Genomic DNA, 15,387 nt, shown 5'->3' on the forward strand with positions numbered 1-15,387 from the left:
TGTATGTTTATCACGTGATTAATATGTCAGCGCATATGTAATGAGCAAGGGAAGGTGCTCTAAGCCATGGAACCCAGTGGTAACATAAATAGACCATGAACTGTTAATAGCCGATGCTGTCCACATAAGACTAACACGTAACAAATGCATATTTTGGCCACTCATATTGTAGTGCCACTAACAATTTGTTCAAGTGCCCGTCTGAGTGTGTCTATACACAGGCTGCCTCTGCATTGTGTGAGTGTCTGCGTGTGGCTATACGGAGCGTGCATGTAAACGGGGAGTATGGGCATTGTGGTTTGTGCGTTGCCATCCACAGCACCGGTAGCAATTGCTATCAGAATTTGACCTGAACCTCTGTTAGCTAGAATCAGCCTAAAATTGTTATGATAAGCTTGTGCACTGGAGACACAAAAGCCAGCCCAGGCATGGTGATGACCACACCACACCCTGGCGTGCGTGCTTGCCGGCTTATCTTACGTGCGTCCTTATGAATGTGTGACCATGTGAACACGTGTGTGTGCGTGTATGTGCGTGTTTGTTTGTTTTTTCGGAGGCTGACCTCCAACGACAGCCTGAGGCACAGTGATGGATACATCGGGAAGCACACGTACAGAGCAAGCAAACTCAATGCAGGGCCCATCCTTCGTAGACACCATTTACCGGAGTCTACAAACCCAAAATAAATGTGTCTGTCCCGTGATTTTCCATAAGAGGGCTTCGCAACCAATTGCAGGAATAACAAAGCATCAAGTCTTGCTTGGACACTGCTACCCAGTGAGTGGCGGCGACGTCACCACCATCACTCGCTGGGGGAATCGCTGCTGCTCATGCTGCTGCTGCTGGTGGTTTTGTGATCATCTCAGTCTGCTTTGTGTGTGCCCACAGGTTTGAGGGGGGCCTGGCGAGATTGACCCAGCGGCTGAACCACAAGGAGCGGCGGCAGAGCCAGGGAAATGTGCTGAGTGACCGCCTCGCGTTGCCGGAGGTTAATCGCCAGAGATCTGTCAGCTTTGACTGGTGAGGCTTGCCTCCCCGGGCTCAAACCCTTCACGTCTCACGCTTTCATCTCCGCTGCCAGCAATGCGTGCCGTCTATCGGTACAGCAGTCCTACAAACGGTTACAGCGTTTACTATATTTATATTTTTTTACGTTGTATTTCTTTCGAAGTTGAGCTGGGGTGGATTGTTGTTTGCGCACCTGCGATCAAGCAAATGTAGATGTGGGGTTGGAGTTGTGTTCATAGCGCGCTAAACACCTACGGCACAGCATCGGTGTGTCTTTAGATGGCAGTGTAACAAGTGGGTTGTCAGAAGTGATGTACTGTGACCGATGTTCCCTGATCTTCTCTCTTATTTGTGAGTTTTCTCTGGGCATTCTGGAAGCCTAGAAATTATTTCCTGCGTAATGTATGAACGTACAGGACAGTATTACATGCAGCCTTGCACTAACCCATTGCACTGGGTCTTGTCATAGCTCCGGTCTAACTGTATGTATGTTAAACTTCTTTCGCACCATACGTAGCCAACCATGCTTATCAGAGGTGCGGGGGAAGGACAACGAACTAAGCACAAAAAGCAGTTCTTAAAGAAATTAGTTTTCAATCTAGATTTAGAAGTGCATAGCTTCAGTGGCTTCCGAAAAATCTCACCCTCATTAACATAGTGCTCACAACACTATATAATGATAAAACCAAGATAAATGCTTGTGGCAATTCGAATAATAATGTCTTTGTTTTTTTCTTTGGTTCTTTCGGTAAAGTCACGTAGAATGAGAATAAAATAATAAATTAATAAAATTAAATGACACAATAAAATTCTCACGACGTTTCGGCCACAACACAAGTGGCCTTCATCAGGTGAAGGGACGAGACTGTCTGGAGACAGTCTCTCTTCTAATTCTACGTGACTTTACCGAAAGAACCAAAGAAGATGAATCCTTGCAGTCATGAAAGCTTTAAATCGAAATGTAAATGTCTTTGTTATTTAGAGACTCTGATCTTAACAACTTGTGATATGGCACTTTAGAGAATGACGACCCTATCTTCGCTGATCTCACAGAACCAGTGGCTCTTGAGTAACCAAAATGTCATGAATTTAAACAACGTTGTGGTCATAATGAAACTGCTGTGGTGATTGGCCAATTCCTTTCGAGATGCATACTATAAGCAGCATCCGCAGCCGTCCCTGTTGGTGAATTCTCACTAAGTGGAGAGTTAAACCACAAAACCCACATCTGCTACATTGGGCGGTAGAATGGAAAGTGAGCAAGAAAGAAACCACCGTTATTTAATATTTGGTGCCGGGCACTCATTTGTAACGTTCTGACCTACCCCTACTGGATATTTGTGAAAAAGAGCTTTATAGCTCAACGGATACCTCCAGTATAGATATTCTGATTCAGATTTTGTGGGATGGTTCCATGTGTTTATCCGATACGTAACACCATGTGTTCCATCAGCATTGTTACGGCATTCAGATTGCTTCTGAGGATTGCCATCCACTGCGAAGTGTGTCTCATAATTGTTTAATGAACACGTGTGAGAGAGTGCGAAGCAATCCTTCGAGGGATTTACATGACCCCTTCAAACTGGCACTGCTCGGGAAATTGCAGGTGATCATTTGTGCAGACAGTAACATGCTTAATTAAGCAATTTAGCGGTAAAGTAATGAGCACACTTTACATTGCAAATCACATATTTATCCCGATGTGTAGAAGCTGTTGTGGCCATCTCAAGCTTGTTCAACGTTATCCTTGCCCTATTCTAAGTGCATATCTATGTTAATCAGGTTGCTCAAGACTGCATATTCAGACACAACGTTTGAGCGATTGTGTGTATGCACTCGCTGGAGCACGAAGTTACTAAACTACATTATATTATTTGTGCATGTGACACCTACACACAGATATGTACTTTATCTACATCAAGGGCCTGTCACCAAATTATCCGGAATGTCTCCGATCTTGTCAGATCTCGGAAGCTGAGCAGGCTTTGAGCCTGCAAAGTGCTCGGATAGGAGACCACACGCGCACAAAACCAGGTTGCCCATAGGATTGTGGGGCTGCGTGATAGGCAAGAGATGGCAGCTAATAAAATCCCCACTCTACTATACTGTTAGGCTTCCGAGTCTAAGCTTCGCTCCTTCATCAACCTGCCACTGGACCAGCGTGGGTGAACGATAGTCCAATAACCCCCAGTCGTGGATTAGCAAAAGGGGTGACACCTACACACATAAATTATGAGCTAACCCTCCTGTAGTCTTCATCAATGGATCCTGGTAACTGCGGCTGATTGTCGTTGTGACACTTTGGCCATGCGCGAAGTTATTTCAGCGCCGCGTTTGTACCGAGCCGGATATGGGTTTTTTTTTTATCGCGCTGACAAATAATATTTGGTATGCTCTTTTTAATGTGCGACACATGCACTACGTAATTTTGTAAATGATAATAGCGGGTGGACAGCTGCCACCTCTTTGTGTACGCAGCATAGATAATCCTCCGCTGATATGCACACGCACAGAAGCACAATGATATGTCGTGTAGGCAAACATTATAATGAAATAAATGCACCCGTAGCATATGCGCGTGCATACACGCACACACACACACGACAGCCACGGCCCGTTTCTCCCTCGTATACCTTTATCTGATGCTAACAGCGGAAATAAATGCAGAGCGTGCAACAGAGATCTCACACCCAGCCAGGGAAAGGACAAAAAAAAACCGCTTGTAAATGCAGCAACATGGCCAAGTCTCATATTAATACCGCAGCTGGCTGACTGCACGCACACACGCACACAAGAGTTCCTCCATCAGTGGCAGGTATCGCAGATGACAGGGGGGAGGTGGGTGTAAAGGGATGGGGGAGGGCTTGTTGGTAGGTGCCAGGCAATGCCAGAATTCAGAACGGCTTGGAGTGGACATGGGGAGTTAGGAACTGACGCCATTGAATTGCTGCCAGCCTTCCTCCTTATCCTCCTTCACTGCACAGAAATGCGTTGTGCTCGAAGACTTTGCAGCAACAACACCACCACCACCAACAACAACAAAAAAAACGCCGCAGCTGTCCTCCAGACTGATGACTGTTTGGATGGTTTCCCACAGGACGTGACATTCGTGCTGCTGCAGTAAATCTGCTTCTTTCAATGGATGATTGCTCTATAGACTTGCCAGCGAGTCCACGCTGGTTATCTTTACATGCGCCCTTCAATAAGGAAAGAGTGGTAGTTTGCCTGTGTGTGTGTTTGTGCACGCACCGTACAAAATTACATTTCTGTGACGCCTGTTAATGAGGCGTATAATAATAATCAAAAAAATATACCAGCACATAGCGACACAATGTTCCATTAACAACTTTAAATTACACTCACCGAAATGTTATTTTTTTTAGTTTTCAGTTTTGACGCATCAATGCATAATCTTTTAAATAATAAAAAAACGAAGCGGTTTCAGCAGCATAATATATATTTTTTCCACGTACAATACAGCCGCTTAAATATTGCACAGTGGGATAGATGCATGCCAGTGTGAATGATATGGACTTCATTAAATTCACCGCTGAATGACGCATTGTGGGCTGACCTAAATTCGCCATCGCCTTGTCCACGGCATCGATTCAAATAAAAGATAGCAAACACATCAAACGCCAATGTAGGCGGTTTGTCGCCGACAATATTCGCGCTTGCACAAAACAGCTGTCCCCAAAAAATACTGCTCTTGACGGCGGCTCCTGCGAGTCACGTGTAAATGAGTTTGCGTGCAGTGACGCGCGCGAAGGGACGTGACGGACGTCACAGCCATCGACGGCCCACGTCGTTCGACTCAAATGACGCGCATAGCCTGAACATGACTCATTTCTCACAATTATCACAAGTTCACATTTACTTTATGTCCCACCCCCTTCCACCTACCCCCCCCCTCCCCACCCAAAGAAAAAGATTCCCCCCCTATAGCCTGTAACAGACTGTTGGGGGCAAGTGCTGTTAGCGAGCACCTATGAAGGCCTGTACGGCACACGAGGGGGTGGGTGGCCAGCACCACGCCCGGCCGCCTTTGTCTCCCCAGTGGCGATGTTTACACACCGCACCAGGTACTCGTTTTGAGGTTGAGCCGAACGAGCGGATGCCCAGTTCAAATAATCGCTATCACTGGTGTTGGCCGTGAGCGGGAATCAAACGCGGATCGCCGTGTTCGTAGCGCAACGCGCTAATCGTTAAGCAGTAGTGACCACTCCCAACCCCCCCCCCCCCTTTAGCCACACTAACCATTCTTTAAGAACGGAAGAGCGGCTTCTGTTTGTGTTTCGGTGACAAACGTATCGCATTGGGCCTCCCAATCGCATACTTCGTACAGCATGCTCTCCTACAAAACTATCCTAACCACCAGATGAGCCCACCATCTGGACCGCAGGTTGCGTGGTCCCACGCTATCAGCTGCGTGTGTTGGTCATCATCTGGTGTGCCGAGTGCACATGGTGACAACGCATTTTTTTTTTATGGGTTTATGTAAGTGGGCAGTAGCTGGGTTGCAAAGGCTGGGCAAGCGAATCAAAGCCTCAGAAGCTGGAAAGTTTCTGGCCCGCATTCTTCTTCCCAATCTGTTTGGTTCTGTTCTTCGCGTGTCGCATGGTTTATAGACGCATGGACTGGCCACGGCATTCCGAGTAACTGATTCAATAAAAACATTGCACGCACGCCTGTTTAAAACGGGCTCGGGAGATTTCGAATTGGGTAGCCACCCATGACGGCATCAGAAGTACAATTGTTGCCAAACTTCAGCGTCAACTGGAATGGATAAGCGGGTAAAATATTCCTCGAGTAAATAATGTATGCATGCTGGTCCATTCAACTGGCGGATATAACGCTGACAGCGATTATGTTTTATATAAATGATGACCACACAGTGCTCTGGGTTAAGGTTATCATAATGAGGTGACATGAATGAACCGGAACGGAAATCGTGCACACCGTCGCGGGCTGAAGGTCGTGGCAGAGTTCATTACATGCCGTGGATTGTGCAGTATTTTCTCTTGTTTGTTCGTAGCATCTATTATTTTTCGCGTGAACGTTGTCATCTGTGTTTATACATAAATATAAATCGTTTATTCACACGCTCACACTCAAGTGAGTCAGAGCAGCCGACACTACGGCTGCGTACCACGTTTCAGAAATCAATGATAATTTGTTTTAAATATATATACAGGGGAAAAGTAGTAAGAAGGGCTACAACACATTTCTAAAGATGGGAAAGGTGGGGGGGTAGATATTGCTGTTTATACAATAAAATACAAACATCAATGGGGGTTTGTAAAACTTTTTCAGGAACAATGTGAAACTGCCGCAAAACTTGACAATTGAGCAAGCAATATTTGTGGCGTTGTACGCACCTGTTAATATCAAACCCACATCCTTCAGGTTTGGAACCATTCATAGAAATTATACGCTTTCAAATCGGCAGTAGACTCTAGATTGCCCACGCTAATGACGGGGGAGGACGGCCACAGATAATTCAAAATCGTGGCTAATCCAAAATGATCCTTTTTCCCCGAATCTCCATGCCAAAAAAACACTAGAATAGGTATACATTTAAGCTTACGAAATAAATAATCAGAAAAATCACTCAAAATGAAGCACAACTCATGATTTAGATTGTTACTATTTCGATTTAGAACGAATACTCACGACCGACGGATTGATGCGCGTGCTCAGTGATGACACTTTTTCCTGCTCCCGCGCACAAAAGTTCGCCCACTAAGTGGGTCGCAGAGCCACGCCAATCTTGATCAACCAAACTCTGCCCGCTGTTGTAAAGATATGAACTACTATACTGTCATGGTGACCACGTGGAATCCGAATTAATCGGAGCACATATTTGTTCGGTTTAAGCACGTGACTTGCAATGAACATTTCCCAGATTGACAATGTATAACTGTTTTTAGAATATTAATTTGGGCCTTAGGGAAAATCCATGAGTTACTCATTTAAGTCAGAATCTCAGGTTTTGACATAAATCGGCAAATCGGATAAACCGCACGCGGATAATCGAGAGTCTGCTGTGTGTGTACAAAAGGCAAAGATTCAGCGATCGTGTTAATGCTACTGCTGGCTGGAGGGTCTCCACTCGAAGAACTCATGAGAACCTCTCTAAGCGGGCATTTGGCCTACTCTTTCACGACGCGCAGACATCTTGGAAGCGGTAGCAATACCCACACATTACCCCCACCACACGCGACCTACTGAACAATTCACTGCGTGGACCCCTTCATGAGACCGCATGGACAGAGGTGGTGGAGTGCAATTTGAAAACCTTGGCCACTGTTTGAGCATGTCGCGCGATGGGAGATCGAAATGGTGACAACCTAGAAGTGCAGTGTGCCAACGGTTCGTGTGGATTAGGAACACAATGAGTCATCCATAGAGTGAATGGAGGTGATGACTAGAATTTGATATTCATGATGACACATGACTCTTGCAAAAAATAATAACTCGCTGGCAAGCGTGTGCATTAAAGGCAAGGAAGTCCATTTTTAGCTTTGACTGACTACAAAGAGATACACAAATGCACATACAATCTAATACACGAGGACGTGAGATTATATCAATGTGCTTGACATTCTATTGGACATGCACTAATCACATTGTACACAGCATAACATTAATGGGTTTTTTTTATTTGAAACACACTCTGAAAATATTTTACCCCCCAATCTTGCCGAACAGCTGTAATTATCTGGGCATTGGTATTAAGTTAGCTGTTTGGAGTTTGGTTTCGTTATGCGGAAACTCAATATATGGAATTTTGCTAAAGCTTAACCAGGTCCTCTGGTAAAACTGGAGAACCTGGAGAAAAATCCACGTGACCACGGGGAGAGTGGACATGAATTCTCCAAATATACAGCCGTCAGGGTCAGGATCAAACCCATGACCTCCTGTATACCAGGCGAGGTCGTTAACAGCCACGGTGTCCCCCCAACGCAGGTGCAGTAGGCATTATGGACAGTAGAGGACAGTGCAGCAACATCCATTGTTATCCAACCCATAGTGACGGGCAAAGTGAAGTATGGTCAGAACACCCTCACTGCCCGCACAGCTAGCGAGGAGGTCCAACAGCGAGGAGTCGATTGACAAACAGGCGGTACAGGTCATTGTGTAGCCTTGTTGCCCCCCCCCCCTCCCTTTTACAATAGAGGCGTGGAGGCAAAGTGAGCAGTTTAACGTTTACATTGTGCCTTTAGTGTATTTGATCACGAGCAGAAATTAATTCGTAAGGCAGCCTGCATTTCTCCTATAGCCTGTTTCTGGGAATCAACCTCATCAAATCGTTTATCAGCAACGCATGGAGAAAATCGAGCCAAAACGTTTTTTCTTAAGCGAAAGCCTGTCTTGTTCCAGACGCAGATGCACAGCATGAGAGTCAAATGAATAATGACGCTCAATAATTCCCGACAATGATGCGCCATCTTACCTTTTTTTTTCTTTCGAGAGGACATATTATGCTAGCTTCTTGTCAGGGATGATTTACTTCACGTACATGAATGAATGGAAGAGAATAAAGCGGCGAAAGCGTCACGGATCCCCAAGATCATCCAGCTGCCGTTGCAGGATCTCCCGTTCCACTTGGACGATGGCGCGACGTGATCCGTCATTCCGTAGAAATCGTTGGCACTGCCAAATGTGGTGGCACATCATCGCGGCGCAGCGATGGTCTCATTTGTTCGACGCCGCATCCCCCCCCGTCACCCATCAGGATTTTCAAGTAATTGCTCGTGACACATCCGAGTATCGTTCTCTCCATCTCTGCTGTTTAAAAAGCCCCAGCGTACAGTTTCGTCGATTGTCAATCTGCCTGACAATCGTCGAAATTAAATAGCCCAATGATGTCTGCTTTCTCCTCTCAACAACTATTTGCATCCGCAAAAGCACAGCAGACTGTCAAAGTTGAGCTTATTGGAAATATTGCACTGCCATGGTTGGAATTTTAAAAAAGCACGTAATGCCTAAGCAATCTCTCACAAACATACGCAGCATCAACCTGGCAGCTGGCAAATCATTGTCATGTTAATTTGGATGTGCTTTATGTATTCCTGTCTCTCTGTGATTATATTTTTCAAGTGATGTTTTGTCACCTTGCCATATTTTCATGTATATAAATATTTACAAATAATATATGGCAATTATTATTCTGTATACATAAAACAAAATGTAACCATTTTGTTATTTTTCATTTAACTCCCATTATTGGCCTCTGAACAAGTCACCCCGAATGCACCGGATCTTGTTAGATCTCAGAAGCTAAGTATAGTTCGTCCTGCACAGTGCTGAGATGGGCGAGCACCATTCGTGCGCAACAGGCTGTGGGCCAGAAAGCAGTGCGTAAAGAGTCCAGTGTTATACGGTACACTACCTTATATGGTTCCACATCTATGCTCCACACGTATCAGCAACCTGCACTGACGAGCGTGGTTCAAGTGAGGTCAAAACAACCTCCACGGGCTGCATGGCCTGGTGCTGACAGCGTTCAGCGGTGCACTGAGGGCTGCACCTCTGTTGGCCGTGGAGAGAAAGTTCAGCTGAAAATAAAAGACAGGCTGTATATTCGATTTACTTTGTTCCATCACTCGCTTATATACCCGGCGTTGCCCGGGTCAATTTTTCTTTTTTCAAAACTACTCTTAAAAATCTAACAGCAGTGCAGACTGACTGTGGTGGTAACCTGCTATGATTACAGCAGTGCATACTGTGGTGGTACCTGGTATGATTACAGCAGTGCATACTGACTGTGGTAGTACCTGCTATGATTACAGCAGTACATACCGACTGTGGTGGGACCTGCTATCACTACAGTAGTACATGCTGACTCTATAGCAGTATTTATCGACTCTATAGCACAAAGTACTCACCTGACAGAGTGCCGTGGTGAGGCCTAGTACCGTGCAGAGCCTCTGGCCTCGCCTAGTTTGTCCAGCCGGCCGAGGTGGCACCTTGGCAGGCTGAGGCTGGGCTGCTACCCCTGACCCCCCCCCCCCCCCCAGCCACGATCTCCCCGGCCGTTCTGCAGTAATATCTACCGCCTATAGTGGTAGCATCTAGCGACTGTATTTTGTGCATTTGTAACGCGAAATAAAATGTCCCTTTCACTCCCACCAAAGGCGTGCGACTTGGCATGAGCCGTCCCCTCCACCGAAGGCGTGTGAGATGGCATGGTCGTGCACGCATCATAAATAAAAATAAATAAAAAGAAAGCACACAAATCGCACTCAATCGTTAATTAAACTAATTTAAGGTTGACGAATGTGAAAAAGGAATATCGCTTGCTAACCATGGGGCTTACGGCGTGGTACCTGGCTATTTTTTTTACGTAAACCCCACGGTTGGAGCGGCAAATCCTTCGCAAGCGCGCGAACACGCAGAAACCCACAAACAAATTTTTTAGACTTTTATATATATAGATAGATGTTGTTATTTGAAGAGCGCTATTTTCCAAAATACATTCGAAATTAAGACGTACATTCATTAGAGGGCTACTACTTTTTTATATTTTACCATCGCAATAAGGCGGTTTTACTTCAGAGCGTAATTTATTTCTGTTACGTCTTGATGTGCTCATCGAGTGACACTGTCAGAGCAGTTTTTATTTTAACCTGATTCGACGCATTTTTGGCCCATTGCGGGCTTATGAACCGACCATTTGGGCATCGTCTTCCCTCATCCACTCGCTCCCAAAGGTCCTGCACGGGAAAGATGGCGCAGCCGCTGCGTGACGTCCCCTTGCCGAACGCCTCCCGCCGGACGGCTGCGGGCGGCATGGGGGCCCCAGGAAACCCCTCGTCGCCCAGCGCCGCCAAACGCCTCTACCGAAACCTCTCGGGGAAGTTCCGCAGCAGCAGCTCGTCCTTCGAGGAGGCCTGCGGCAGCAGCGGAGGCGGCGGCAGTGGCGGAGGGCGCGCGGACAGAGACCGCCAGCGCAAGCCGTCCACTGTAGGTGCCCCGAGGGGAACCGGCTCTGGGTTCTGTCCGTGGGAAAGGGGACCGCCCCCCGTCGTTCCAAGCACAGTGGCGGTACTAGCCCAGTGAAGGCCCTTAGCAAAAATATTAGCGCCAACCACCTCCATCCAACCGTCCCTCTGCATTTATAAACTTCTCGTGAGATGACAGAAGAGATATAGATAATAGATAGAGATGTAAGTGAGAAAAGATAAATGATTACAAACATGCAAATGTGGTGAAATTGGAGAGGAGCGATACAGACACGATAGAGATGAGAGATAGCAATTGCTTTTGTTGTGCGAATAGCTGGTAATGTTATTCGAATTCGAATTTGAGGTGATATTCGATGCACCTCTGTGCATGGCTACATTCGGTGCAAAAGACGTTCAACATACATGCATTCATTTGTTCGTGAATCCGGGTCCTCTTGAGCTGCTTTTTTAGCCCAAAGTTTTTTGTTTGGTCTGGTTATGCCGGAGCGCCACCACTGCCCATGACCCATGCCCTATGATGCACACCTGCAATCTGGCGAGCTTGTAGGTGGATCGTGCAGAGATGAGGCCACGCTGTGCTGTAGATGCCCTCCTGCAGGGCAATGTATTGCCATGAGAACCAGCATGACAAGTAGGTTTCTGGCAGGACTTTGGGTATTATTCTCTCATGCTCATAAAAGGGAACTGGCCAAATGTCCCAATGCAGGGCCCTCCTGAAAAACAATATTCACACTCAATAAGACCTTCCTGGGTAATTACAAACAACATATGATGTAACTATGGGACCCTTTCGCCAATATCAAGATATCGAATGATAAAAGAGGCTTAAAGTCTTTTTTTAATCATTAAACAGATTATGTGTGCGTAACACGGTGCAAATGATCCTGCCATCACCACCGCTTCATTAAACCACACTGACCACGATGGGGATGTGTGGTTGAATAACTGACATGGCATGGGGAGGCCTTTATCCACTTTTGGATTGACAAAGGGCTGTGAATTATTAATATTATAAAATGCTGAAGTCCCATTTCCTGTTGGCACTATATTTATTTACATAGACCTGTGAATGTAAAATTAAATAATGAAGTGAAAATGGCACGTGGCCCAATACCCACATATGTGTGTGTTATCTCATAAAATGCATTGAAGGTAACCCATAGGGCCAATAAATAAATGAAAAGCTTATTAAACGCAGATGAAAGCAGAGCAGTTTCTGAAATTGGCATTAAGAAAAAAAACACGTACATAATTTGTCAAACGCCTGGAAAACGTGCAGGCATTGGTTAGGGATCAAATGCCCTGCTATGCACAGTTCACTTTATGTGTTCCAAATGCTTCGTTGCAAAATGAAAGAATTTGGGTTAAAATACATCACTCAAAGTAATCCTGAGCGTAATTGTCATTCACCAGCAATGGTTCAAGTACGGCTGACTGATGATAAGACACTGTATTTTGAAAACGGTCCAGTTTGCTTCCACTGAATCAATGCTGCTTAAGTGATCCACTCCCAGAAGGCTGTGGAGCCAAGCGGTTGTTTCATACTTTTATTTTGTTATGTCGAGATGCAGATATATCACATTCAGAATACGTATTTATACTGGAGGAATCCGATGAGCTATGAAGCTCTTTTTACAGATGTCCAGTAGGGGCGGGTCAGAATGTTACATAAACACGTGACAGTAGTGCAAAGTACAAGAAAGGTCATCAAATCACCCAAACACACACAAATAAAACACTAAACCATCCTCATTTCACCAGGCAAAGCCCACTGTATTGTCTGCTTACCTATTTGTTTGTTATAGTCTCACAATAACAACGATTATTTTGTTTTTTTACACGAGTGAAGCAAAGCAAAGGGAAACTTCTCATCCTATCATACTACCTGCTACCAAGGAGTGTGCATGTATGCAGCTGCGACTGTAAAATAATTATAATTTGATTTGATATCACAATACATTACAAGGTCGCACTCATTACACACAAAGTACCTGCCACAAATGATGCTGATCTCGTCAAGGAGCGTAAACCATCACGCAAACTCCAGCCACCCTCGCAGCAGCCTTTGGCTAACCATCGAGCAAAAACGGTCAACGCATCGCGCGCTTTCAGATGCGCTTCTGCGGCCATCTGGAACGCTCTTCCTCCCAATATTAGGAAGCCACTGGAGCTATGCGCTTTTAAATCATCTCCATTGAAAACTCATTTATTTAGGACTGCTTTTTTTGTTTAGTTCATTGTCCTTCCCCCGCACCTCCGATTAGCGCAGTTGGTTAGGTATGGTGCAAAAGAAAGTTCAACGTACATACTCAAAACAGTTCCAACGCTGTCCTCATGACAGCACGGTCCCTTCACCTGATGAAGGCCACTTGTGTTGTGGCCGAAACGTCGTGATTTTTGTTATTTTATTTTTTTACCTACGTAACTTTACCGAATAGAACCAAAGAGTATAGTTTCAGTGTAATGGCATCAATGTTTTTTGACAAATGACCTTCAAAGTGAAGAGAGGAAATAGATGTTGTATTTGATCCATGCAAGGCAAGCACACTTTGAAATGTGGTGGCACATGGAAATGAATGAGAAAAAAGTAAAGGTTTACATAAACTATCGGGGAAACAAACCGTGTTAATGCTTTTTCAACGAGGTTTATAAACAAAACATGTTTTGGTGAAATTCACTCGCTGATAAACACTGCCAATAAACACTGCGGCATTGGAAACACCGGTGTTTTTTGCCCAGCTTAGCCCATGAGCCAAGAGGGGTGGGTGATTTGTACCACTTGGGATGACAAACGCTTCCAGTATTCACAAATGGGCAGTATTCACCGCTAACAGTCTCCGCCAAGGTTAGCGTATATAATTTCAGTTTTATGTACGTACAATTTTCTATTTATTTTCATGTTGCCTACATGTTTCAAATGATATTTTATTTTTCTCTCCAAAAGGATATTCGCCATCAATAATACGACAATACTTTTCTTGAATGACCTTTTCTCATTAATGCTATCATAGTTACCTTGCTATCATCCATATTTTTGATCTCATGATAATATTGTTCGACAAAATCCTAATTCGCTTTTGCCACCCTTTGTGGTATGAATAATCAATGTTTGGGTCAATGGCTCGTGGACCAGCTGTGCACTGCTATCGTAAAATACAAGTGGAGACCATCTCTGTGTTATGGGACCCCTGGAAGATGTACCAACAAAATGGTGATAAATGATCACTCAGCATTTCACGAAACATCAACTCAAGGCTACAACTAATGCTCGCCATTCGTCAAGATGTTTCACACACATTGTGCTGCTCCTTAACGATGCAACGGTGAAAAAGTCGTGCAGAAAGTTTAACAAACATTCGGTGGCACAAACAAATCAATTCACGTCTGTTGCTAGAGTCGAATGGTTCTCACACGTTATACGTTGCGGCTGCCATAAGCCAATATCATTTTGGGCGCATCGCACGCCTGCACGTGTTTTCTAAAATTCCCGCGGGGGGTGTCTGTGCACTGGGGGTCGCAGGGCTTGACGTGCGTCGAGGCGATGTTTGAGGCGGTGGAGCATCAGGACATGGACACAGTGCAGGGCCTGCTGTCTCGCCATTCGGCCGAGGAGCTTGACCTCAGCTCGCCCAACAGCGACGGCCTCACGCCTCTCGACGTCGCGGTCATGACCAACAACGTGCCCATCGCCCGCATGCTGCTGACGGCCGGAGCTCACGAGAGCCCCGAGTGTGAGTTATGCCTCCTGCTAGCCCACGGGCCCAATGTTCATGCACGTTCATACACAACTCAAAACGAAACCTGGTCGTTCGCCAGATGATGCTAGTTGTAATTACTGGTGAAACCTTGTAAATGTTGTGGATTTGCTCTCCAACACACCGGTGTGCTGTACAGGTAACGAATTGGCATGTTCTATCTACGTGACAAACCTTACAAATTGGCTGTCGGGTTTTGGCAGGTTTAACGACACATTTACATTTGTGCGATCGAACCCAAAAACCTCTATTATGAATGATATTGGTCGGAAAAGCCTACCTGTTAAACTCACTGATGATGAATCAGGCAACGTGTCGATTGTTTTTTTTACTGCTTTATTCTGTTGTAATGCTGCCGTGCTGCAATGGTTAGCATACTAGACTTGCAATTCGGCCTGATAGTTAAAAAAATAATCAATCTGCCGGGTCCCTGTCCTCCAAGAGGTATAAATGTGTACACCCGAGTAGATCAGTATGGGTATGCCCACCTCTTCCGAGACATCTGGTCAGCATGGAGAGTAGGCCGAAGATGACATAGAGGACCTCTCTGCAGCGTCCTCTAGTGGACGCCAGCAGTGGCGTGATTTTCAAGAACATAACCCTCGCGAATATCGAGGCCTTACCATATAACACTATACCTACACATCGTGTGC

At 45.5% G+C, this 15,387-nt stretch overlaps 1 protein-coding gene across 12 annotated transcripts in view; it reads left to right on the forward strand.

Moving 5' to 3' along the window:
• Positions 1 to 15,387, forward strand: part of LOC116946270 (ankyrin repeat and fibronectin type-III domain-containing protein 1-like) — a 264,496-nt gene that overhangs the window by 187,448 nt on the left and 61,661 nt on the right. For all 12 annotated transcript variants that reach the window (XM_076069931.1, XM_076069932.1, XM_076069935.1 and 9 more), the window contains 3 exons: positions 889 to 1,020; positions 10,725 to 10,977; positions 14,500 to 14,710. In XM_076069931.1, coding sequence (XP_075926046.1) covers positions 889 to 1,020; positions 10,725 to 10,977; positions 14,500 to 14,710 — 596 coding nt within the window. The remainder of the gene's footprint in view (positions 1 to 888; positions 1,021 to 10,724; positions 10,978 to 14,499; positions 14,711 to 15,387) is intronic.

This window comes from Petromyzon marinus, chromosome 26 (assembly GCF_048934315.1).
Source record: "Petromyzon marinus isolate PM22_M1 ecotype Great Lakes invasive population chromosome 26, UKy_Petmar_22M1.pri1.0, whole genome shotgun sequence".
NCBI lineage: Eukaryota > Metazoa > Chordata > Hyperoartia > Petromyzontiformes > Petromyzontidae > Petromyzon > Petromyzon marinus.